Here is a 27,461-nt window from a genome sequence, read left to right as displayed (position 1 = left end):
AATATGATTTTAAAAAATAAAAATCATATTTAGTCAAAAAATAAGTTCTACGCAATATAAATAGTGTCTGATAACTTTTGTACATTATTTTTACTTGGTTCTTTTTATTTTATAAATATATTCTGGATTGGTAACCGAGAAAAAGACTACATTTAATTATTCGTGTGCTATCAGTAGTTCTAGTTTGCTACGAGTAAAGATACGACACGTTCTTGTGATAATGCGATAAAGTGTACAATTGGTTCACAAATCGTGCTTACCTGTTCGGATTTGTGCGCGGACGCAGAGGTGCACCTGATTTTAATTTTGCGTTGGGATATTGCGACAGGTATGTCATCATCGACATCTCATCGATATTTGGGTTCACCATCTCCTCGGGTTTAATGAGCTGTAACCAGAATGACGCAACGCTCCAATGAGAATTCAAAATTCATTTACAACCGCATCTACAAATTTCTTTTAGTTTTTACAGTCAATTAGTCGTTTTGCCAATAGATTTCGATTGAAATATAAGATTCATCGATTAAAATCAAATTAATATCTTCAAAAATGCACAACTGATTGACAATAAAGTTGTAATCAACTTACAAAGAATTAAGCACGCAGAAAAGTTGAATATTTCTACAAATAAATCAATTAATTAAAACGAACCTGGGGAATATTGAGCCAATCGTCCGCGAGGCCCATCGCTTCAGACGCATTCTGGATCGCATCCTTGGGGTTCCAATCCTGCCAATCTGGGCAGAGACCAGGTGCAACCGCATCAACCAGCGCGCCGACCGCACGACCGTCGTTCCAATCGGAGGTGAAATTTGTGATGGGCAAATCCGGCACTTTCGACTGGATCCAATGCATCAGCCTTTGCTTCGGGGTTGCGCCCTTGTCCTCGCTGTCGTCGCCGTCCCACATTGGCATGGAGATAGAATAGTGCAGAATCAAGGTCCATATTAGGCCAAGGATTAATTTCAATTTGCAGTCTACGATGTCCGAGGAGTCTGCGGGAAAAAATGAAAGATTAGGTAAATGAGATGTTGCTTTTCGAATCTTGTACACTATTATTAAGCAAATATTATGTCGAAACATTGGCCTCAATTCAAAAGCATCACATTTATAAAGCTTCTTATTATATTTTCCCCTGAATTCAACAGTGCCAAATTAACAAGACAATGTTGTGTTACTAATAATCTTCAAAAAGAAACATCTGTTTCCAATTTGAGATTAAATTATAGCATTGTGATAATGTCATTATCATAAAAATCTTTTTTTTTTTTTTCTTATACTCTAAGTCTATAAAATATAAATTTATGTAGAATTTTTTATTTTACCGTTCCCGTTTCAACTCTATAAATACTTCTTGAGTAATGTTTTATATAAACGTATAAAAATTCATTAATTGTGAGTGAGTAACTTCCTCTCTTTCGCGAAGAAATTCCTTCTTGTTGCGTAAAGTCATATTATTCATCCGTGGATCGATCACCGCTCAATTATCCGACGTGAGTAAGAGCAAGTGGGCGTTATTAGAGAAATATTTTTCCGCGATTCGTTTACGGAATGAAGCTAAAACGCTCTTTCACAATACGCGTTTTGAAACGACGCTAGCGAACGAAAAGCGTGATACGTGTTTGCGCAACGAAAGTGCTAATAGATATCCTCGACGCGGTGATTCACGCGTTGAGCGATCGCCAAACGATCGTGTGTATCTGCAGAATCTGCGAATTTTGTATAAAATAATATCAATTGCAATTATTTGAACAAAATTTATTATTAAAGTTATTTATTAAAAAGGGATCAAAATATAAAAGAATATAGATTAATTAAGCGCGGAAATATCATATTAAATGCGACTGATCCTATTTTAATAAAGCCAGCTTTGATACAAAGCTCTCTTACTAATCTTGAGAGCAAACCAATACTTGATCTCAAGCTTAAGTGACTAGTAGTGTAAACAGTTCTACAGCGATATACAACCACGTACAGCGGAAGCATTTGCATAACAAGCATTTGCCTTCTGATACCCTAATAGTTACTCTCTCGCAAAGCGCGTCGTTCCGTTGACGCTCCGATATTCTGCGCAAGGGTAAAAAAAGCCCGTGATTATATCACTTAAAAATAACGCTGAAAATGCACTTGATTGCGCAAATTTAGACGAATCTGAGTCGCCGCGATTATTTCTGGCATCCGTCGACACTCGACATTGTCTCACCGTCGCGCCGTGGTGTTGTTCGTGTGACGCGGAATCGCCGATGACGATTCATCCGGACTATTTTCAGCAATTACCGAGAGCTAAGTGAGTGATGTCAGCAAAAACGTAGTTAACGCCGTGACACGCGGACCAGCTAAGCGCCAGCTAATTCACCCTGCGACGCCGAGCCTCCGAGATTCTCGAGCGGTCTTCCACCCACATAAATAACACAGCGCGCGCGCTTCCGCATGACAAACAATTCGAACCAATACATAAATTTAACATCTTTATATCACATCGAAAAGAGAAGTTACTTTTCCTAAAATATTTTCTTTTAGAGAAAAGAATATTATCTTGTATTATAAAATTAATGTACATAATATTAAGACATGTTTTTAAATTTTATCAACAATTTTTGATAATATTAATTTTCATATTTGCATACAAATATGTAGTAATGTTATTATGCACTTTTCTGCGCGTAATATGCATGAAAATGCGACTAAAGGAGGTACCCTTTTGTTTGAACACTCGAAATGAATATCCATTGTCGAGTCTGTCCTTCGAATTTACTTAACCGAGATACAGAAATGCATTCGTAAGTATACTGCAAAGAAAGTTTCAGTCAATATAATAAATTTCTCAAGTTGCCAATCAACTACAATTTTTATCTCTTTTAGTTATTGTAATACTATGTGTATGATATATAAAATTAAAAAATTTGATAATAAAAAAATTCTCATTAAAAGGATCGATCTATATATATATATATATATATATATATATATATAAACGAGAGAATTGAGATTGGACGAATCGCGTGTTGCTTTTTCATCTGCAGTAATTCACTGGCAATCAACGCATCTTAATGAGCAAAAAGCAAAGAGAAGCCAATTACATTCCTCTTGATACTAGGTAATGGACATGTTTGCTTCCAATGCCACAAATGCTATAGATCTTTATAGAGAACAATTCTTGCAATAAGATACGATCTTTCGCTTTAATTGCTCGTAAGCATAATTCTCTAGAAAATAAAAATAAGCTTCGCACTACTTCGTACTATACGATATTAATTTATCTTATGATATTGCCTGTGAAACTGTTATTATAAAAATCTGCATCTCGCAAATAATAAATAACAATTTGGACGATGCGATAGCATCTTATAATATATAGAAATAGCAATTGCGCTTAAAATGCATCGAGGTAGAATGAGATAGTGATCAAAATTTCATTAACGAGATTACATGCCAAAATTGCATCGTGATACTAATTTTGGAAATGTCGACAGTAAGATTGGTATTCGACCTTAGTAATTCCACACAACAAATTTCCATGGTATTTACATTCATATGTGCAAATAAAAGCCAGAGGTAAATTTTCATTAAAAGAAAATGCAGTTTTAAATAAGAATCTTAACATTAATAAAATGATAAACCACAGTCAGATGTTTTACTTTCTTAGATAAGAAAATATTTATAAAGTAGCTATTATACGAATGTCTGTTATAGAATTATGTTCCTACATTTCGAAAATTAAAAGTATTCTCTATCTCTATATTAATTCCTGTAAATTTATTATATATAACTAATAAATTGCTTACCAATATTTACGACATTTTGCGACTTATACAAGCCATTAAATGAAAGGTTAAAAAATCAAACATGCATACGAGCAGTTACCGGAGATTTAAAATTTTACGATTCGCAGAACGACGGTAAAAATTTATCTCACCGTTGTATCAACGAGACGGCTGTTCAAACATTCGTCGTGAATAGCGAGCTTCAAAGTCAAATTCGATGATGCAATAAATATACGGTCTAGTCCCCGTCATAAATATACAGCATTAGCATCCTGGAATCTTTTAGCAGGAGTCGAAGGGCGATAGATTCCGAGAATTCAAGGATCGCTCGTTGAAAAAAAGAAACAATTAAAATCGTGGGTCCAGAAACGGGCCTTTTTATTGCTCTTTCATTTGGCCGACAGTAGTTGGAATGATCTATTCTCGGATCGGGAATTTTCGTTGTATAAAACGAGAACTCCCAAACAGATCATCGTGAACGTCGTTTCCGGCGACACTTAAATCAAGGAAGAAGAATGAGCAGACGGAATCAGGGTAACGTATATAAACCTTTCAATTCCTGAATTCTCTTCCAAACATGCTGTATAGACAAGCGAGAGAGTCTAAAATAGAAAAATTGAGTTGCAAATTGTAGGAAAGATAAGTATTATAAATAAAAGAACTATAACAAAAATAGCAATAATTAATTCGATTATTTCTTGCGCTAAATTAACCGAAAGAAATTTGATAACTAATAATCAAACGCATACTTATACAATGATTATACGTAGACTTTTCTTCAAAATGTTAAAGTTACGTGTAATGTTATAAATAGCTCGGACATATACGAGTTGTTGAATCACTTATTCTAACGAGCAATTAAAAGATCCGAACGAGCATCGTGCATAGACTCGCCCGTGACGTTTCCAGCGACACGTATCCCATGGCGAGTTTAGACGGTGACGTCATTGATCCTCCAGAGATTACCTCACTGAGCAGAGAGAATGCCAGGTTAAATCTCTGCCAATGCATTCTTTTCTTTTCGAACGCCAAGATGCGATCGATAAGTGTGTCAAACAAAAAACCACATCTCAAATGTGAAAATTTTCCTCTCTTTGATTAAATATAATTCCAATAAAATCCAATTGTTTTTTTATATTTATTTATGTTCATTATTGCACAATATATCATTTATTTATATTAAGTTTATATTTCTGCATAGCTCGGAGCAAAAATAAAATGTTGCAATTTATAAAACTTATAAAATATTTAAAAGTTTAAAAAAAGTGTATAATATTTTTATCTCAGAAAATAGATAAAAAATATTTTACAATATTTTAGCTAAAAGTATTTACTTATACATGCAAAATATTTTTATGATTACGTCAAAATATAACAGGTGAATATATTTCAACAATCGTCGGAACTCAAATTAGCGTGTGTGTAATACACACGTCTCACGCAATTTATATATAAAGAGTACAATCCCTTAATGTCAAGGTTGCGTTCGAGAGTGAAAGTAATCGCTCTGAATATACGCGCTGCAAACATTTAATTACGCGTAGAAATATAATTATTTGACACATCACTGCTTTTTATAACTCCAATTATATTAAAAGCAAATTTCGACTAACTATAATACTTTTCTTTGACATATCAACTAATAAAAATCGCTTATATGTAAAACTTTATAAATCTTTTTTAAAATGTAGAATAAAAATTATTATTGATCTAATCGTCAGTTTTATATACGAGCATATCAGATTTTTGCAAATTTTAATAAACAAATTACTAATTAATCTATTCATAATCAGATATTAAGCTTACAGTTATTTTCTTAAGTAACTAAAACTACATTGTGCTGTAAAGTAGCACAAGGCACTATCACATAAGCCTCTTTTGTGTCTTTTACGCTTAGTAATCTTTTACAGAAAAAGCCATCTCGAAATATCAATGCTGATTAATTATATTATCACATTAATGCTCTACAAAAGTATTTCGAAAACGGCCACAATTGAAGAAACGTCGAGAGATCATTTCCGCTCGACGAAAGAGACGCGTATTCAGTCAGCAGAACGAGAGACCAAAGAATCGGTCACATAATAAACGCGAAGACGTCCGTGGTACCAAGGCGAGCTTGACCTTCACCCAATCTACATATAAGACCGTCTACTTTCTTTCTTTTGCTCTTTGGTGGTCCCCGCAGAATACGTTCCGAACGGGTTTCACGGCGCCCGTCGCGTAACAGCGACTGTAGCTTCCGCTGATATCCGATAACCGAGTGGCATTAATACCACGGTCCTCGATTACATCTCGACTGAGATTGCGATGACTAAACATCAGACACATTAGTCTTACTTGAGCGAGGATATAAACTTTTTGCAAAGTTCTCAAGAACTGCGCTCAAGCATGAAAGTTCACGGCTCGCTAATACCTGATTGTAAGTTCGTTAATGAGAAACAAACTGAGAAATGAGGAAATGGATGATATGTTCGTTAGTTTGATCAATTCAACGTCTGCTTCATTTAAGTTTTCAAGAAGTATTGAAGTTTTTAAATTATATGTTCACACAAATAACGAACTCTGTAACTCCACTGAATAAATAAAGACTATAATTGTACGATTTCGATTATAATTCATATAATAATTCCGTTGATTAATTTATTATTCTCTGGTTGTCCTCAAAAGTTGTATTTCGTTTATTTAATGTAACGTTCACTACTTGTCTTTATTTTTATTCTTTGTTTGCTAAATGTTTCTTTAAATTTTTCTGTTTAACTTATTTGCCATCTATTGATTAATGCTTTGAAAATTAATGTCATTGGTTATTAATAACATCGATTAATTCTCTGTGTTTATCATTCCTGTTCTAATCTTGCAGTCAGTTTTGCCGTGAAATATTGTAGGCATAATTTTTGCTAATTCTCAGCGTTTTTTTATTCAATTCTGGTCTACCTTTCTCAGTTCTTCGTTTATCTCAAACACAAAAATCTGTTTATCTCTCAACATTTAAAATTCATTCATTTTTCCATTGTTTTATCTTTCATATTTTTAACATTTATAGAAAAATGTTCACGTTACATTAGCGCGATTTAACAAACTGCAACAAATAACAAATAATGTGCATAAATTTTCATACTGCATTTATAAACAGTTTAATTAGCATATAATGGCTTTTGAATATTTCTGTAAATCACAGAATCCATAAATAGTTACATCCACACGTTTGCTCTGCTATAAATCTGTGAATCAATTTTCATGAATAGAAATCAGCAGTAACAGTTAAGTTAATTTTTTTCTTCGAATTAATCGAAAAAAAATTTTTAAGAATTTTCATAAGTACAGGATTTAAGAATATTTCTTAGGATATACGACTGCACACTTGTGTTCATTAGTATGTTTTTCTCGGACGATATGACAGTTGCAGGTTAAAGAACGTAGTGTGACATCATCGGTGATATATTCAATTGCGTCACTAGCAGTCGAGCATCTTGCTCAAGGATGTGACAAATTGTAATGATGTCGCATAACTAATTATCAATCTGTCAATGTAAATATGAGTTCTTAAAATTATACGATGTTGTTTCTCAAATAGCCGATTTTCTCATTTCATAATTTTTGCTTGATGTTTTATTCACAAGTTAAAAATGAAGGTTGTCTTTAACGAAATAATAATCGCGCGGTAGCGTTGTCTTTCTCTTAGAGCCTTCTGCCAACAAGTGGTTATAGACGTACACGTGGTCAGACTGATAGCGCAGACTCGACAAACCATATAGATCACAATGAAAACTTGGCACGATCAGTTTTTCTTTACATAAATTTTTAATATTCAGCTGGAAACTTTCTTTATAAATCAATATCCTTGAATTAAAATTGTGTAAAAGAACATCTACTATGCATAGAGATTTATTCTCTAATTATATTAAAATTAAAACTTTACTTTCTTATACAAATTCTTATAGTTAATAAATAATAATAATTCATTAACTAAGACAAAAAATTGATTAATTATAAAAACTATTAGTATTATATAACGATTAATATTATTACGTTAAAGATTTTTTTCCAAATCGCTCAATACATAAATAAATATTAAGAAACTGAAACATGCCGTTGTTTAATTTAAAAATTATGTCACGTTATCGAGGCTTTTAACTGGATTTAAACGGATAAGCAGAGATGGCTTAGAGATACAACATCAGTTTGCTCACCCGCGAAAAACACGTGAACGATATTATCCCATCACTACCCTTTAGTTTCCCGGGTAGCCCGGGCGAGCGTCATCGATCCACAACCTTCTCGCCATGCTCTACAATCGCTTTCATTTCGCCGCTCAATGCAACTGCGCTCTAACGTGCTTGATCTCAAAAGCAGAAACATGTAAACATATGTCCACATACATCAACCACACATTTCCCTCGCAATAAAGAATATTTTAAAACGCGCAATTTTTTTATTTATAATTGTCAAGATTTTTTATTTTTTATCTCTGTTTACAAAGTGATGAAATTAAATCTGATAAAGATTTAAATTTATCTGAGATCTGAAAAACTCAGCAATAGCGGTAAATATTTTTTTCGTTATCATGATCGAATATTGATCAAATCTCATTTCGTATCGCATTACGCAATTTCTCTTTCTATCAGCCAAATCTATATTAATCTTTACGCAAGCAAAATGTGCGACTATTTATTTGCTGACGCCTATTCTCAAATTTTGTTGACTAATCGCTCTTTTGCAGCTTTCGACTACATTTTTTATCATACAAATAAGCGTATACTTGGAACTAATATTATTTTGCACGGTTATTAATTCGATTTGATTAGATAAATAATCTTATTTGCTTAAATAAATAAAAGTATAAAATTACATTCTGTATTACAATCCTACGAGTAAGCGTAATGAAGAAATGCGACGATTTTGAAAGTTAAATAATTTCGTGTAATGTAGTCGTGTAATGTAGTCGTGCAAATACAGAAATATTCTGTAAGATCTCGCAAGATCATGCATAATGTACCGCGTGTAATTTACCTGTTTTATTTTTTCACAGATAACATTTCATATATAGCGTTAATTTTTCCTTTAATTTAATTAATTTTTCAGAATTGTATTCATTTTTATATTTATGTCTTATTTGATTTTCATGATTATTTTTATATTATTATTTTAATTTTATTAAAATTTGTGTAATTTCAATTTTATTAAAATAATAAAATTTATTATGTTAATATCTTTAAATAATTTCTTGTTAAATACGAAGCGTAATGCATTAGATTAAAGTGAATTGATAATATAAATTAATGATAAAATATTGATATTCAGTAATTAATAAATTACCGTTTTAATAATAATATTTAATAAAAGTCATATAATCATTTAATAATAATCCCGCGATATTTCTCACGAACAAATAAAATTCAGTTATATTCTTGTATGGGAAACAGAGATGGAAAAGTATCTTTCCGTAATGTTTACATTTGCGTGTTGCTTGATCATGTCAATACACATCAATATTTAAATTCTTATCTTATCCAAAATATAGTTTTATATTAATTAATTTAATAATTTTGTTTTTCAGAAAATTATTTTCTTATACAACTCTCCTAAATGCTTGAAAAATTGGCAAACCTCTAAAAAGCGCAGGAATCTAGGAATCGATAAATCCAATCTACGTAAAATGTGTAGACGACGCAGGCTCGGTCTCGTCTCTCGTGGCAGTTGTAACTACCACGTGGTGGTGTAACTTATCGAGAGATTTATAAATGAAAAATCAGAGGATTGGCCATAAATTTGAAATTAATCATTCGAGAAGCATGTCAAACATTATTTCATAGAATAATCACTTTATCTACACGCATCATAACTATTATTTCTCAAAATTACTGTTTTTTCTTTAACAAAGACTGTAAAGTATTATTAAATCGTTTACCATATGCTAATTAATAGTTTCAAAATAATATTTCTACAGCAGACACACACATATAATTCTGCAATAAATAACAACTATTTTACTAATTGTTCTTTTTCTTTCGAAATTTAGTTGTTTTTATTTAATTTTAATGACTTCATCAAAATTTAATTCACTACATTTAAGTCTTTCCGTCAACGCGATAGCGCTCACCTTCAAACAATTAGTTTAATCTGTTTTAAGCGAAAAGGAGACGAAGGACGAATCTATTCTCAAAATGCGTGGACCAGATGCATGCATATGAAATTACTCACCGATATTGACAATCCTGATGCCCTCGTCTTCCAGGAACTTGAGAGCGACGGATACGTTCTCCAGCTTCTGGGAGCGAAAGGTGGGCCGCTGATTGTGTTTCGGCAACCGCTTCTGCGAGAGCACCTCGATGAGACTCACCAGTCGGAGACCGTCTGACAGGTCGCATTCCAGGTCTCCGATGTGCTTGTTCATCGCCTTCAGTCGCTCGTTCGCCCATCTCGTAAAGGTGTTCTGTTGTATCCGCTTCCACTGCGCGTCTTCGGCCAGCTCGCGCTCGTACATCTCGTCCTCCTCCTCCTCGGCGGAGTTCTCGCACTTAACTGACTTATCATTCTCATTCATTTTATCGGCCGGTCCGCTGCTACGTTCTCACGAACGAGGGTGGTGGGATGCGCGTCCCTGTATTAGTGCCTGCGGGTTATAGTGTTGGTAATCACGAGTACTATCAGTGACGAGTACAATCGGTGTGTTAGTGACTCGAAGAGTAGTGATGGGCACAAACTTGGCTCGGAATTTTAAGGAAGCTTCGCTCCAGTGTTATGTATGGTCTATGTCAGCTGTTATGTAAACTCAAAGCCTACAGCTGACTTTATTTGCTGATCACCAGCTGACTTTCAGCTGATCTTCATATCTATTGAATATTATGTAATTGTCGCAATATAATTTTATGAAATTAATTTAAAAACGTTGTTTGTCTATTGTTTTGCAAAATGGAAAGAAAAATAATAAAATAAATTCTAAAGCGAAGACCTATAATTTAATAAAAAGTTCGAGCAACGTAAAAAATTGTAATATAATTTTAATTATGTCTTAGTTTTTTAATTCTTAAATTTCTGTGCTAATTTTAAATTGTTAAAAAATTTTATTTTTTTTTTATTTTTTAAATTTTGTGTTAATCTAAGAATTTATTAATATTCTCATAATTAAATAAATCAATATAATTATTCCAATCGATATACAATATTTGTTCTATATATTATATATTTATATCTAATATATATTTAATCTTTCTATTACTATTCTTTATCATTTTTCCACACAAATCTATTTGATGAATAACATAGCAACAAACATCGCGATCATTCAAAAGACCATTATGTCCATCACTAGCTCAAATACGCACACCTGTAAACCAATCGAAGAAGAGGTGGCTATCGGTGAACTTACCTGCGCTGCCGCACGTACGTGTGCCGGCAAATCGGACGCACGTGTGAGCGTGCGTGCGTATGTGTATAGGATGCTGGCTATCAGCTGGAGCAACTCCGTTTCTGCGCGATCTCCGTTGAGTCGCGAAATCTGTTCACCAACAGAAATTGCACTTTGGATCACTCAGGACGCGTTAGTCGAGATGCTTTCCTTGAGAGAAGTGTATCGTCTCCTTGAAGCGCCTTTTCAGGGTGGTTGCTCGTCCTGATTCACACAGCGACTATTCCACCTGCACCGCGAAATGTCACGATTAAAAGATTGCAAACGATCGAATTAATCGAATCGACCAAATGAGAAATAAAATACAGCGAGAAAACGATTTTATATTATGCGATAACAATTATTAATTAATTATTGTACATTTTAGTAATAATTAAAAATAAATTTATTAATTATAAATATATTTATAACTATATAGAATTAACTTACTATTAAGTAAAACTATTAAAAGTAAAACTATTAAGTAAAATTATTAGTTTGGACAGTTTGGAGAATAAAATGTTTTAATAAAAATGCAAATTTAAATAGCAATTTAGATAGCGAGAAATTGATATATTATTTTTTGTCAATAAAAATCTCAGTTTTATTGTCTAAATGCAATTAATTCGAGTTCATAAAAGTGCATCGAATCGATCAGTTTCGCTCGAATGAAGATTCGCGCACGTGTTCGGCTAAACTGTCCCGCCTCAACGTGACTTACGTTCGGTCTGTCCATAAATAAACTGCCTAATTATAAATAGCGGTACATTCAGAGAAAATTACTCGTATATGTTTTTTTCGTACACTTATGTACACTTCTCTATATTTATTACAGTTTCAATACTAAAATAGCGTTTAGATTTAGATCCTAACAGAGAAAAATATTCCAGTTTATTAAAAAGTTTACTCGTAAGAGATATAAGTTCGCTCTAAAATAAAGTCTTTATCTTCTCTAAATGCCTGTTGAATTTTTCGCACATAATAGAAAATTAATCGGACGCACGCTAAATTACGATTCGCGACGCACGGCGAGATGCCAAGTTATTTTTGGTACGCGCATATATATGTGACTTTTTTCCAAGGTCTGATATTACATCCGAAAGATGAACTTCATAAGCGCGAACATTGTCTCTGAAACCTGAATAGAGAGTTTGTAGGTCATCTTTTTACAAAGAGGCGTCTTAATTTACATCATCGGGTTTAGTTTACAGCATCGAGATGGAACATTTGCGTATAAGTTAATAATAACCACAAAATGTAAACATAATCGTATAAAATACACTCTCTTTCATATATCTCGAATTAATAAAATAAAAAATTTTTTATTTTTTGCGTTAAAAAAATTTTACGATGCAAAATCACATTATTTCACACATATTTGACAAAAATTGTATCTAAATATGTGAAAAAGAATATATTAATTAATTTCTTTTCTCTGGTATTTTTCTCAATTAATATTCTTTCATTTAACATTCAAATTCTTTAATACTCTCTGCATTTAATAACACATTGTCGATAGAATTCGCGATGATACATATTTAATATATTTATATCACACATTGTATTTAGTAACAAATAATAATTTGAATGTTACAAATAATTCGGAATTTATTTATTTGACAATTAACAAACATCCGCCTTTATTCGGTTGTTTATTTATGTTTCTGTTATAATTTGTTTGTTCCTGTTTTGCTCATAATTTTTCTTTTTTTCACACATTATTGTTAAGTTGACAATATCTCGCGATAACATGATCTATCAACAGGAAGACGATTTTTGAATTCAATATCGAATTTTCATTAATAAGATAGTCGTTCCGCTAAAACTATCTCTAAACTGTCGAGCCAGCATCTTTTGTGCAAAATCAACGAGTCGCTGGTATGCGTTTTCTCGAAATAAGTAAATTTTTCTATTAACAGCAAACATTTATATATTTTCAATTGTTAAATTCTTCTATAATTTCTTTTCTCTTGCACCCTCAACACTTTGTTATCAGTAAAAGTTTTTACAAGATGACGCGATGATACTAAAATACGATTTTTTTATCGCAGCACTTCGAAGTCGAGAAGGAGATTCAAGATAAAATACCACTTCACGCGAACATAGGCCGATCAAGCTGTCATCGATTTAAGAAATTACACCGACTCTGTCTCTGTATTGAAATACAATTTCATTTCTTCAAACCAAGCTTTTCAAATAATAAAAATTTTGGCAAGAACAACATTATTTAATGCTGTGAAATAAATAATCTATGTTTTATTAAATTTAAATAACTTTAAATAATCAATATATCTAACTGATTTTGCAAAATAACTTTTTAAAAAATTTGTAAAAAATTTTTTTTACGGATGATGTGTTTATATATAAACATTTTTAATTTCTAAACATTTAATTGATGCATTCATAATGTAACATAAAAAATCATTTTAAATAATTATTGGAACAATTCCATAATAAAATTTACAAATTTCCTAAAAAGTTATTTTACCAAACCAGCGAGATATATTAGTTATTTAAAGTTATTTAAATTTAATAAAATATGACACAGAATTTACAGAATAAAGAGACAGCACCCTTTTATCGAACTCTGCTCGACGCTGAAAATTCTTTCCAAATGGATGAATAAACGGAAAAAAAATTATCACGTCACAAAAACTCGTTCGTCGAGTCGGAAGTATATTCTTTACCTCGCACGCATTCAACGATCCACGAAAGACTGTGTATGGAATGTGTTCATGGATCTCGTTCCACTAAAATTCTTCCCGCACTACCATTCTCCAAAAACGAGATGCAATCGTGATCAACAAATTGTAAGCAAGTAAAATCGTGATCACGAGCAAAACAGATCGCTATTCAAGAATAAATTGTAAACAAATGACGAACACCAACCTCCTTTGCAGTCACGTGATAATCTTTTCCGACGATAAATTTTTGAGACAGATTCATTCTAATAAATATGTTATCGGGTTTAATTACTACCGTACACAATATCAAAAATTTGAGAAACTCGTATAATCTTTCAAATATTCGCTGAGAATAAATTAACACAGTATCATCTGCCTAAAATAGCAAAATGATGCAGTATTTCAAAATAAAAAATGGTGTCGTTTCCTGACTGTTCGAGTCATAGAAAGGAATTAATCAAGAGACACGGTCGTGTCTCGCACCAAATTCACGCGCAAATGCGTAACTTTTTAGCGATCGTTTTATCAATACCTTAATATTCCTTTTTCACTTCCGTCTCGGAAAAATCGGTTGTCTTCTATCCAAAGTAAATTGCGATTGGAGCGTTAACCAGTGTCGATGCAACCGGGACCGAGTGCCGGCGCGAATCTCGTACATACGTCAGCGGTGAGAGGGTGGCGATTTTCGCGATCTCCTTCGATTCGGATCGACGCGACGCCTCCGATCGTCACGGCACGGTTCACAGGCGATTACTGACGTTTACGCCGTCCGCGAACCGGGAGTCGAACGGCACGTCGAAAGAAATTCTCACTCGGATTCGTGAAGTTGTCCGAGAATAGTACGCGCTCCCTCGCCGCCCCCTAGGGGCAGGGGGTCGATCTATATATATATGTGTGTACGTACACGCGTCGAGACCCCGCGGTCCTCCCTCTTGAGAGACACGAGATGCGTGCGAGAAACGGGTTTATATTCGTATATGAAGGAAACAAAGCGAAACGAGTCGCCCGCTGGTTGGCGTGACATCAAAAGAAAAAATTAAAACAGTCATTGTGATGCGCCATGCAGCGATACGTCGCGATATTAAGTTGCGAGAATCGGTCTTTAGCGATTTCAGCGATTGCGATCGATCGCAATGTTTGAAATGCAATATTCCGCCAAAATACTGAACATCCATTAGAAATCTATAAAACATCTTTTAAATAACAGCGCAGAAGACACAATATACGTTACACTTTATATATAATTGACGTTTTTAAAAGACGTATTATTTTGCGAAAAAGTTGAAATGTTCGGAGAGAGCGAGAAGTGACGAAACGATAGTAGATTAAAAAAAGTTTTATTTTTAAATGAAGCGTATCTTTCCGCTCTCCCGAACACTTTTTCGCGTTTTTTTTTTAACATTATGCGTATCGGTGTTCGCTTGTCTATTTATAAAAAGTGCGACCCACTAACACGCGCCGTTCGAAAGGTAGAAAAAGTCACGCGCGCTGTACACTTGGGTCTTATGCTAAAAATCGCTGCCCATATATGGACCGCTCTCTCGGCGAGACGAGCGAGCGCCGCGCGAGCGTTATCGCTTAGCTGCTCACCGAAAGAGTTTCTACTTATAAAGACGCAACGACCATACATGGACTAAAAACCAATTGCACGCCCGCTTTTGCTCCTTCTTCTTGCCATCGCGTGCAGTCGGCGAGTCTTAAGTACAGCATTCAAGTCTTCGATACGTTCGACGCGAAGATTACTCTCTTCAACAAAATTCCGATTTGATTAATTCTCAGGTACTTCTTGATGACGGCGATGATTACAGATGATGGAAAGCGATATGAATGTACAGGCTTATCTAAGAATTCTGATTATCATTTCCGCTACCGCTATGTAAAAAACGCTACATACATACAATTATACATAAAAAAATGTATAATTAAAATATGCAATAAAATATCAGAGAATATTGATAAGCGTTATAGATAAGCTAAAAATTTTCCATCCCGTTTGTTTTATAATCGACTGATTTATGCAGAAGATGTCGAAACAGTTCGATTTTGTTTTTGAAAAAATGATCATATAGTTCTCTTAAAAGAAAAATCGACTCTACAGCATTTTTCGCATAAATCAATCAGAAATAGAATGAAAAATTTTCCTTAAATCGTATAAATATAAATTCTCTTCTTAGAAATATAAATTCTCTTCTTTTTATTTTTTTCATACTTCTTTCTCAAATTTTATTGCATATTTCATACAGTATAGATTTAATAAAAACAGTTGTCATGAATGTGCTAAAGATTTAAAATATAAGTAATAGAATTAAAGCTTAAAAAGCTCAAAATTTCCATATGGCAAAATATTGAAACAAAAGATAACGAGAAAAAATCAGAATTGCTAAAAAGATTTAAGCAGAATATATTTATTTTTGTTCTCAATATAAAACGGTATAAATCCATCCAACAAAAATAAATGTATTTACAAAACTAAAAAAGGATAAAATTACACATCAAGATATGTATATACATGCACAACACTTATCAGTATCGCCGCCAATTTTAACTATGCGAAATTGAACACAATTGTTTCCATTCATTATGTAATAATGACTCGCAAAAATAAGTCAATCACATAATAAATTAATCAACGTAAACTATAATTATCAAGCAAGTTTTGCATTTCTCGATCTTGCACAGTTCGCAAGGCAATAAAATAGACAAACACTTTAATGAGAATTAGCAGCAAAACAAATCTGGAAAGATAATTCAAGACAAATATCGCTAACAAAACCTATATTTGGATTCAATATCACTTTTGAATCCTTATTTTGTATAAAGACTCTTACTTGTTGAAGTACGAATGTTCAATATTTGAATCAACAATCTAAAATGTATAAAAATAAAATAAGGCAATGATATACATTCTAACTTTGTTTAAACAAAGCATGACTTCAAAATTCTAATGACAAGTACAGTTTTATATCGTTACATAAATTATAATCTTGAAGATATTAATTAATGAGATAAATTTACTCTGAACAATGATTAAAATCAACTTCAAATCAAAGGCTATAGCAACAGATAAAATAATTCATAATTGAATAATAAAATGTATAAAAGTTCAACAACATTATACATTAATATGCGATGTTATAACGAGTGCAAATATTGAATTCAAAATGCTATGAAAAAATTAATATGGAAGTATTCGGACAAATTCTATTACGAAAAATTCTATAGAAATAATTCCTCTACCCAAGTTTCTTGCGTAAAATTATTGTTCCCTTACAGTGAAACGATAGGTTTTCAGTCTTAGATGAGCCGGCACCATATTATCGAATCAACACATTTACGCCTTCACAGATGTTACTGCTTTTTTCGCCGCTTCATCCAAGTTATTCGCTGTGAGAATAGGTAATCCAGATTCGGCTAAAACTTTCTTAGCTTCTGTCACATTAGTGCCTATAAATAATCGTTAGTCATTAAATAAATGATCGTTAGAAAAAAATCTAAAATTTATTTCAATACATTGCAGTAAATACATATATTCTAAAATTCTAGATTTACCAAATGTTATAATGTAAAATTCTAATGTAAATTCTGAAGTAAATTTTATATTTTAAACAAAGAAATGGTCTAGAATTCTAGAATATAAGATTTCGATACATCGCAATGAAGAAAACAAAAAAATAAAAAATAGAAAGAAAAGATATCTCACCTTCTAGTCTCACAACAAGCGGTATTTTAAGTCCTAAGTTTCGTGATGCTGTAATAATTCCTTTCGCTATCGTCGTGCAATTTACAATACCTCCAAAAACGTTAACAAGAATAACTTTAACTTTTGGATCTGAAACAATAAATTTGTTTGCATTTCATGTTTGCATCCCAATTTGTCCTATTTGTCCCGCTGCATACCTTCACTGAGAATTCTAAACGCTTGGAAAACTTGATCCTCTTTCACACTACCACCAACGTCAAGAAAATTAGCTGGCGATCCTCCATTTAATTTGATAATATCCATTGTAGCCATAGCTAGGCCAGCTCCATTAACTATATATGCAAAATGTAAAGATACGTTCCTAAATATTTATATCATTTTATAAAATTTATGTATTAATACACAGATGTATAAATTATAATAGATTAACATAATATTGCTTTATTTTTTACTTTCTAATTATTTTATAAGTTTAATTTATTTACTGTGCACAATAATAATAAAATATATGTTTACCTAAACATCCTATGTTGCCATCCATAGCAATATAATTTAAATTGAATCGCGATGCGTCCACTTCTCTGGGATCTTTCTCACTAATATCTTCTAATGCAAAGAGGTCTTGTTGTCGAAATTGAGCATTGTCGTCGAATGCGATTTTTGCGTCTACCGCTACCACTTGCTTGTCTGTTGTTTCCACCAATGGATTAATTTCAACTTGCAAAGCATCAATGTCTACAAACAGCTTCCACAAGTTTTTCAATTCATACACAGCTTTTTTAAGAACATCTGGATCAGAGAATCCCAGGAAAGTGCTCACATCCTGTGCTATTTCGTCATCAATTCCATGATAAATGTCGAGTGGAACGGTTTTGATCTGTTCAGGATGTTTTTCGGCAACTGCTTCAATATCCATTCCACCAGCTGGAGATGCTATCAGCACTGGACCATTATGCTGTCGATCCATGAGGATACAGATATAGGTCTCACGTGCAATATCGACTGATTCAGCTATCATAATTTTTTGTACCAGTATACCATCCTTTGAAGTCTGCTTAGTAATGAGACGATGACCAAGCATATTCTTCACATAATTTGCAACGGCATTACGACTGTTAAGAAAAAAAAAAGAAAAACAAAAACAAGTGATATTAAATAAAAAGTCATTTATATAAATATAATAAAGAATTAAAAATTATCCTTTTATTATCTTTTATTAATATCATTTGTCTTTATATCTCATATTTAAGTAATGACATTTATCTATTTTACTATGAAAAATTAAATCATAATAAAAATTTGTATACTGATAAGTAAAATATTTTATTTATAGATATAGATATTCAAAAAAAAATTTTTATAAAAATATAAAAAACATTATCAGTACTTACTCTTTGGTAAGATGTACACCTCCTTTGAATCCATTATCAAACCAGCCTTTGCCACGACCTCCAGCCAAGACTTGAGCTTTGATAACATATTCATCCGTACCTAACAAATATATTATAAATATATTACAAATATATTATAAATATATTACAAATATATTATAAATTATAAAATGCATAATACATATAATTATATCAACTTCGACATAAATTATAGTCAACTACTGTATTAGCATTGTTAATATGTATGAACATACTAATAAGTCATTACATAAAATATAACATTGCAAGCATAGTTTTCTTCTAAATGTACAAAAAAATATATTTTTTTAACAAATATATAAACTTGGACACTCACGTAGCTTCTCTAAGGCAGAATTTGTTTTGGTTAGATCATCGACAATAGCGAAGTTTTGTACTGATACGCCAGAGTCTCGTAGGAGCTCTTTACTCTGATACTCCAAGAGATTTAAATTCCTTGTACTCGATACACAAGTGACTTCCGTGCACCTCCTGAATAACTGCGCTGAGCGCATCGAGCGGCTAAAGATTTGCAGCATGATTAACCTCTAAGAATCTCACACACCGAATAAGAAAAAAACTACTTCTGTTCTCGCTCGTATGAATCGCAATCAATGCTAATGTATGACACTAATCTCTATTATACATACATTCGCAATTCCGTATTGCTCAATATTGTTATCTTATTTCTACAAAATTTCAACGAGCTAATCGCCGGCTATGGACAAATCAAACGCACATGACCATATGATCAAGAAGGCTCCAAAAACAGTGCTGCCATCTAGTAACATCGCATCATAAACACGATACCTTTTCGCATTCATGGATAATGATAAGCACAAATACTTGAATGCAATAAGCAGCAATGAGATGTTTCTCGGATTCTTACACATGCCGCGTGCAAAAAGAATTGATAATATAAAATATACATATAAATTAAATATTACATTAAAAAAATACAAATAATTAAACATTTGTCTATGAGTGATGTATGAGTGTGAGTGAATTATATATAAAACCACAAAAAGGTAAATCACCAATGTTACAATTTTTATATATATTTGTAAGTAAAAATGTTTTATTATATATGTGTATGTAATATAAATTTTGTGATACAATAATGTATAAAAAAAAATATAAATCTATAGAGAAACTTCTACTATCGTGCCTACTTTTAGACAAGCAGATATTGGTTTCTCTGGCAGCGACACAATTATAGCGATTCTAATAATTCTCTACAGCTCTTCATTACTTATATTGTGTATAAATTTATTGATATTTATACATGACATAAATAATGAACATATTTATAAAACTTCCTTATATTACTATTAAAAAAAAAAAAGTATTAAAACGTAAATATATACGTTTCTTAATGGTGTACCTGAATAATAATATATCTAATACTTATATTTATCTCGTAATAAAATCGTGAACACTATTACAATTTGTATAAACTTCTCTTATACAATATCTCTCAATTATTCTAATACTGCTACGTTTTTTGACAAATAATAAAAAAAGATTATATCTTGTACATAAATTTTTAAAAAAATAAATAATGTAGGCTTATAAATGCAATTTTATAAGTTCGTAAGTTTAGTATATCAACTATAACTATAATAAATACAATTTAATATTAATTAACAAGGTTTGAAAAATTTACAGTATTAGAATAATTTAGTGATTAACAAACATTTGCATTTATATTGTCAAAATTAGTTTAGTGTTCATTATCTACTTCTGTATATATGGACGGAAAATTACACTGCTTTACATTAGCGCGTTAATTCTCATTTTTTGTTAGTTGTTATTATTTAATTTTCGTTTAATGTCAGTAATCGTAGCATATTAATATATATGTTTTTTTTCTTTAACGCAAAACGCATATTTCTATGAGCATTCTCTTTGTTCCTCTACTTTATGAGATTTTCTCTCCTCTCTTTTGCATTGGATCTAATCAGATTCATATAATTTTAGATGCACATATTACTTATGTCAAATTTACATAATTACATGGTTAACATTTGTTATCAATATGCTCATTATTTTTGGCAAACAGATATCAATATGCTCCTTGTTCTTAACAGACAGACAAAACTGCCTTATATATAGCACAAATTTGTACGTCGTGAAGAATAAATTTGTTAATGCACTTTATACATGAAATATTGAGTTAATATAAACATCTGTGCAAAAATAAAAATGCAGAATTTTATATTTTTAAATTATCTTGAAAATTATGCTATTCTCAACATGTACATGTGATGTGTTCCGAGTTACATCATTTATCTCGAGAATATACCATGGAATGAGGTAGAATATAAAAATTCTAGAGTTACGAAGCAGAGACTTGATAATTTTCTTAAACAAAGATCGAATTTTTATGCAAGCTAATAAAAAAAATATATAAAAATATATAAAAAGTTTGCATAATTATTGATATCTTGTGTACACATGTACATATAATAAAAAATAATGCTTATATATAATGTTTGTGAAGTTTAAAATGTTATTAGTACGTATGCCAAAAATAACAAAATCTGTTTTCTATTATATAGAATAAAAATTATACTGAACTTGTTATGTATTAAGTGTGCCACTCAATTTTGTCCGCCAATTTTGAACTTTATCCCTTTAAAATCAGTTTTTGGAAGCTATCAATATTTTAATTGTCATTATTGCATTAATCGGAAACAAAGAATTTGGTTAAGAAACAAAATTAACTGGCACACTTAATATTATATTACACGTGCTATATTTGTATCAAATGCAGATCTCAATTTCAGTCTCTTCATAGACTCATATTACTGTGGTTTCCTTCTCAAAAAGAAGTTCTGGAAGTACTTAAGTGCTGAGTTAAAATGCTAAGAACAAAAGCTGCTACATCATTGACTAGTGATATAGCAATATTAATTTTTGGCCTGCCAAGAACACGATTGGTTTAGTGGATTATAAGATGACTTAAGCGGTTTAAATTGAGTTAAAAAAAATCCATAATATCTTGTTAAATCTTATTTTGCAATTTGTTTTAGTCTTCGTTAAATTTTTCAGCTGTTTAAAAAAATCGTACAAAATTTAATGATAATCGTTATTATAGCCTATCGTAGTTATTAAAAATTATTTTATACTATATAAAGCCGAAAACTCTCAAGAACAACAAGGAAGTTATCAATAAAGTAACGTCTAAAATTTTATTCTCGGCGTTGCTTCTGAAAGCTGCGGTATCACCCATTTGGAATGTATGAGTAGGGCTTGACATCCGGCCATCACCGCCATTGCTAAACGCAAGCACTCTCATATGGTATCTCTTGCCCGGGGCTAAGTTACTGATATCGGCCTCCAGTTTAGAACCACCCGGTATGATCGTGTCTTCCGCCGTGCTCATGTCCTGATCGACTTCCCATATGCGTATTTTGTATCCCTTCAGCGGCTCCTCATCCATACTCGGTTGTACGTAGCGCCAGGTAACTCGCACCGTCGATGGATTTACACCATACACGTTCACCGAGGACGGTGGTTTCTGCGGCGCCTTGCGGTAAGTTCTCTCTATGTACCGTTCACTCTCCGGACCTTCACCGGCGGAATTGAAGGCCATTACCTTCGCAGTTCACAAAATTGATAATCATTATTCGCACCCGACTTCAATTTATTAAAGCGTCAAATACTTTTTTTTAGCTAATTTCGATAGTAATCTTTTTTCAAATATAATGTAGTACTTTTCAAATAATTTATTCGTTTAAATAAAACCTTTTACAAATGTTCAAATAAAAAGCTATATAAAAAAAAATGTCTTGTACTTTACCTTTACGTAATAATATGTATCCGGCTGCAATCCAACGATCAGCGCCCAATTACGCGTGGAGCGCGATAAGTAGTAAGTAGAATCCTCTTCACGACTGTGATCTTTCACCCAGTACTTGATCCTGTGGCCTATAAGTTTGCCTCGCACTCGCTCGCGAGTCTGCTCGATCGGTGCCCAAGTAACATTCAAGCTAGTGCTGTTGTAAGACATCGCATATACTAATTGCGGCGCGACCTGCGGCATGTCTTCGGCACTGTACACAACCTTTATTTCCGATATAGGACCCTCGCCTATGTCATTGATCGCCTGAACTCTCACTTCATATTTCATATAATAATTATCACGACCCACTGTTGTGGAATATCTGCCAGTATTCCCGAACTTTTCCAGAGTCTGTGTTTGGAATTCGTTGAGTCCTTGGCGGCGCCAGAATACCCTATAATGTATTCCAGGAGCGTTCTGATCGGACTGGCTGAGAGGATTCCATGTAATCATTAGGTCTCCGATATTTCCTCCGCCACCGCCAATATTGGACGGTGCTTTCGTAGGCCGGTCGGTCGAAGTGCGATATTGAGGGGAGGACGTCGATGGCGGGCCGTAACCATATATGTTAAAGGCCTGCACGCGGAACTCGTATGTGGAATAAGGATTCAAAACGTTCTCCATGCGTGCTTCTTTTCGGCCGGTGTATCTATCCACCTCATAGGCCGTAATATCTAAAAGTAGGTAAAAAGTAATATGCGGAATAAAGCAGAGACAGTAGACGTGTAAAAAAAACTTTCAAAAAATTAAAATTGCGAGTACATTAAAAGAATTGTCCATCTTTTCATCCATCTTTTCATTGTCGAGATAATTTCTGTGAAGAATAATAATTGTTGAAGACAAAATTTGCACTCACTTTCTGCAATAGGAAACCACGTGCGATTGTAATTTGTGCGTCCGCTGATTGTATACTTAGTTATTTCTCTGCCATTAAAGGCGCCATCAATCCAGCGTAATGTAACTGAATTCCTTTCAATGTTGAAAACCTGTATACCACCAGGCGGGCCCGGTGGTCCTTCTATGATCAAATTCGTTCTACTCGATATTTCGCCAACAGCGCTTTTCAAAATGCACTCATATTCGCCAGCTTCAGCATATGTGGCGTTTATAATATCCAGATATTCATTATTGATGTTCCATCGCGGATTATATCTCAGGTCTTCATCACGGATAGACATGCCGTTGTGTGTCCAGATATAAGCCACATCTAATAATTCGTCTGTGTGGCTCAAGCAGCGTAATGTCTGATTGTCATTGTAAGACATGACTATCCTTGGCGGCAATCTCTCGATAAATTCCGCTCCGCCTGTATAAAAGAATTTTATACAATTAATCAATGAACAAATGTGAATTTAGATATAAATAAATAAGAAATACTGCCCTTGCAAACCAACTAAATGTTTTAACACCTAACATTTAATTTATATTTGTTATATTATTAAAATTCAATTTGTAAAACCTTAGTAAAAAAAAAATTCAAAGATATCAAATATTAAATATGAAAAAATTATCTTACGTAATACAATGAGTCGTCCACGACTTTCATCGCTGCCGTACTCGTTCGACGCTGTGCACACATATGTTCCCTCATCGTCTCGTGATACCGGACTGATGATAAGGTTTCCAGTATCCAAAATTCTTCGTCTACCGCCTGATCCAATCACATTTCCGTCTTTCTTCCAAATAAATTTCGGTCTAGGCGCGGCCTCTGGTTTGCATACAATTGTGACATTTCCTCCTTCAGCTGCATATGTCTCAGATTCCATAGGCCGTTTTTTAAAAGAAGGTTTCAACGCTAGAATATTGAAGAAACATTAAGTGACTTTCACGCTATAATTGAATATTAACACTCAGTATGTCATCAGTGTGTTTTAGATTTTAAATTATTTTTTTTTTTGAACAGTTCTATTTGTATGAAATATTGACTTCTATTCTTACTTAAATATTTCTATAAATTATCCATAAAATGATAAAAAATGATGAAAGAAAGTAAAAAGGATCCTTTGAATTCTGATGGCAAATAATGATTACGGTTTTTTCTTTCTACTGTGGGTGGAAAAAATACTCACATAAAATTCTAAGCTGCGCTGATGAGCATCTCGTCTTCAGTGAATTCCTTGCACAGCACTGATACATAGCCTGATCCCTTTCAGGATCCAAACGTTTTATATTTAGTACGTTATCTTGTATAGTATAACGATCTCTATCTTGGTGCGGTAAAGTATCGTTCAAGATTTCACTATTTCTTAACCAGTAATAAGTTACGTCTGGTATGCCAAACGCTTCACAGGTCCAAGTTAGATCTGCCTTGTTATCCATATGCTTGTCAACCAACGGTATAGTGAAATTAGGCTCTGCTCGTATAGTTAAATACACGGAGTTCTGTATTGACAGTCGATCGTTGAACGCTCGGCAAATGTACTCGCCCTGATCCTCCACTTGTACTTGTCGTAGTATCAACACTCGATTCCCACTTGTTATTTGTGCATCGCGTGGCAAGGGAGCGTCTCTCCTCGTCCAATTGTACGATGGAACAGGACTGCGCGAATAAATTGTTTGTTACAATTACAAAAGTTGATATTTTTTATACATATAAAAAATATGTAACACAAGCTACTATGGATAAACTTACTATCCAAATGCGATACATTCCATTCTAACTTCACGGCCGGCTATTGGTGATTCTGGAAACGCCTTTGGAAAATTGTTGGGAAACTTCAACTGCTGATAAGAAGCTAAAAAATGTTAAAAATTATTAAATTTATTGCTTTTTTATTAAATACTTAAAATACAATGTGATATAATTACTGCTCGAGTCCACCCATAACGAGAAAAATGGTCCGTTGCGTCCAGTATTAGACGCGACGTTTTGAAGACTGCATGAATAGTTTCCTTCATCAACGCTTTCCAATGCAGAGAAGTAGAGTGCTCCATCATACGATACAAATACACGTTTACTTTCCTCGACGAAATTAGGAAAGACCCAATCGCGCGACCAAAGATATTTTACATCCGATTGATGTTGTGGTGGATCGCAATAAATTGTTTTACCCCAATGGATATCTCCGCGTTCTTCAGAACGTTTCAAATTAAATTCTAGGATGTATCCGAATAACAGCTCAACACTCTCAGATAAAATCGTGCCAAATTTGTTCTTTGCTTTGCAATGATACATGCCATGATCTCTGTTCTGTAAATAAATAATATGATTAATATTGTGATATATATATAAAATAGTTCAAATTCACTAATATACAATGTGATACAAAACTTAAAAAAAAACTATAACATTTGAAAAGAGAAAAAAAATTTAAAACTGTACCTGTGCTGGATCATAGATGATTAATGTTCCACCACTTATAGTATACTTGCTGTTTTTAATAGGATCTATTTTTATTGAAACAAGCCGATCATTTAAATATTCTTCTTTGTACCATTCATAGGTCGGGGTAGGATATCCACCTGCCAGACAGCTCAATGAGATATCATTATTTGTCTTTCTTCTTGATGAATCAAACACTCTCTTCTTGGGTTGCACTATGAAGTATGGTCCTCTAGGTATTTGAAGGGGATTATCAATATTGTGACCATATTGAAAAGATCGATCATCATCTACCAAATAATAAAGAATGGAAATAGATCCTTTACAAATGTATAAAAGCTCCTCTCTATTGGTGACTTTCTCTAATCCCCAACGCTGAAGACTATTAGAGTAGGAATATGCTAAGTATTCTCTTCCTAATACATTGTCATTAGGTTCAGGTAGAAAAGCATTATCCATATTTTGCATGGATGTACCGTCAGCCTCATTTATCCATATGCCATTGATGAGCCTCACTCCTGTGAGCCATCTACGATGTTGTGGATCTTGGTAAATCAACTCGTAGAGCACAAATCTGTACTCTTCCAGTGAGTGAATAGAAAGCAAATCACTCTGAAATGCTTGGCAGTTTTTTCGTGCATCTTCTCGTTGTCTCAGTGGGCTCTTGACAAAACGATAGCATGAATCTTGAAATTGTTTCCAATGTTGGGGACACTTATAATAAGTCTGTTGATAAAAGGCATGTTGTGCAAGTGCAGGGAATAAAAGAATGAGTGAAAACACCACAGTACTTAATAAACAAGTCATTATTCTGGACATTTTGTATTTATGCACTAAGCATTTTAGGGTTTCAGCAACAGTAGCACACTATTAATTCTGACTAACAGTGTCGTTTAAAAGAATAAATGCAATTATGGAAAGAGATCAGAACTGATTCAGCTCTTAAGAGACACTCCCCGTCGACAATTTCTTAACCTATGCCGCCTCGTTAACCCGTTTAACTTGCAATAAACTTCACTAGGCTCACTTTGAATGCAAAAATCGAAAACGAGATGTTTACTTAAACACACTGAACCTCAAACTGGTTGAGGAGAATTAAGTTTTCAAAAGGTAGAAATAAAAATGCTACAAATAAAAGCGAGCGTTTAATTACAAACGCGATACTACATCGCCAGACACTCCCTGTGACGAACGATGACGGAAATCGACGAATATAAATCACCGATATAAACGAACGCTGACGAATAAACTAGGCCGTAGCGCAAGCTTAATAGTATGGAAATATGATTGGGTAGAAATAGCTAGAGACCCTAGAAGTAAGAGTCTCGCTACCAATGAGACTCAAACG

The 27,461-nt window shown here is 33.1% G+C and overlaps 3 protein-coding genes across 8 annotated transcripts in view; all 3 read right to left on the bottom strand.

Annotated features, from left to right (window-relative positions):
- cher (filamin-A) overlaps positions 1-14,507 on the bottom strand; it is a 48,168-nt gene extending 33,661 nt beyond the window's left edge. For all 4 annotated transcript variants that reach the window (XM_067349780.1, XM_067349782.1, XM_067349781.1 and 1 more), the window contains exons 1-5: positions 14,368-14,507; positions 11,134-11,401; positions 9,966-10,377; positions 652-995; positions 261-388 (exon numbers count right to left, since the gene is read on the bottom strand). In XM_067349780.1, coding sequence (XP_067205881.1) covers positions 261-388; positions 652-995; positions 9,966-10,308 — 815 coding nt within the window. In that variant the 5' untranslated portion in view covers positions 10,309-10,377; positions 11,134-11,401; positions 14,368-14,507. The remainder of the gene's footprint in view (positions 1-260; positions 389-651; positions 996-9,965; positions 10,378-11,133; positions 11,402-14,367) is intronic.
- Positions 14,508-15,058: 551 nt separating this feature from the next.
- On the bottom strand, positions 15,059-19,710 carry ScsbetaG (Succinyl-coenzyme A synthetase beta subunit, GDP-forming). 3 transcript variants are annotated; one of them, XR_010888595.1, is made up of 7 exons: positions 19,282-19,710; positions 18,927-19,026; positions 18,052-18,647; positions 17,733-17,867; positions 17,536-17,664; positions 17,107-17,279; positions 15,059-15,581 (listed from the first exon to the last, which is right to left on the bottom strand). XR_010888595.1 is itself a non-coding variant. In XM_012359679.2 (6 exons), exons 1-6 carry the CDS (start codon positions 19,481-19,483, stop codon positions 17,167-17,169), a joined length of 1,275 nt encoding a protein of 424 aa, XP_012215102.1. In that variant the 5' UTR covers positions 19,484-19,710; the 3' UTR covers positions 16,710-17,166. The 3 variants fall into 3 exon arrangements, 1 of the variants encoding a protein (XP_012215102.1); XR_010888594.1 differs by lacking the exon at positions 15,059-15,581 and adding an exon at positions 16,225-16,701; XM_012359679.2 differs by lacking the exon at positions 15,059-15,581 and having other exon boundaries at positions 16,710-17,279.
- A 292-nt stretch (positions 19,711-20,002) lies between these two features.
- Positions 20,003-27,377, bottom strand: Cont (Contactin). The gene is made up of 8 exons (XM_012360012.2): positions 26,114-27,377; positions 25,600-25,981; positions 25,424-25,526; positions 24,861-25,330; positions 24,308-24,586; positions 23,648-24,097; positions 22,750-23,465; positions 20,003-22,545 (listed from the first exon to the last, which is right to left on the bottom strand). Exons 1-8 carry the CDS (start codon positions 26,930-26,932, stop codon positions 22,075-22,077), a joined length of 3,690 nt encoding a protein of 1,229 aa, XP_012215435.1. The 5' UTR covers positions 26,933-27,377; the 3' UTR covers positions 20,003-22,074.
- Positions 27,378-27,461: the final 84 nt, after the last annotated feature.

This window comes from Linepithema humile, chromosome 2 (assembly GCF_040581485.1).
Source record: "Linepithema humile isolate Giens D197 chromosome 2, Lhum_UNIL_v1.0, whole genome shotgun sequence".
Lineage (NCBI taxonomy): Eukaryota > Metazoa > Arthropoda > Insecta > Hymenoptera > Formicidae > Linepithema > Linepithema humile.
Note: the sequence above shows the minus strand (reverse complement) of the source record. Positions and strands in the feature narration are given on the sequence as shown.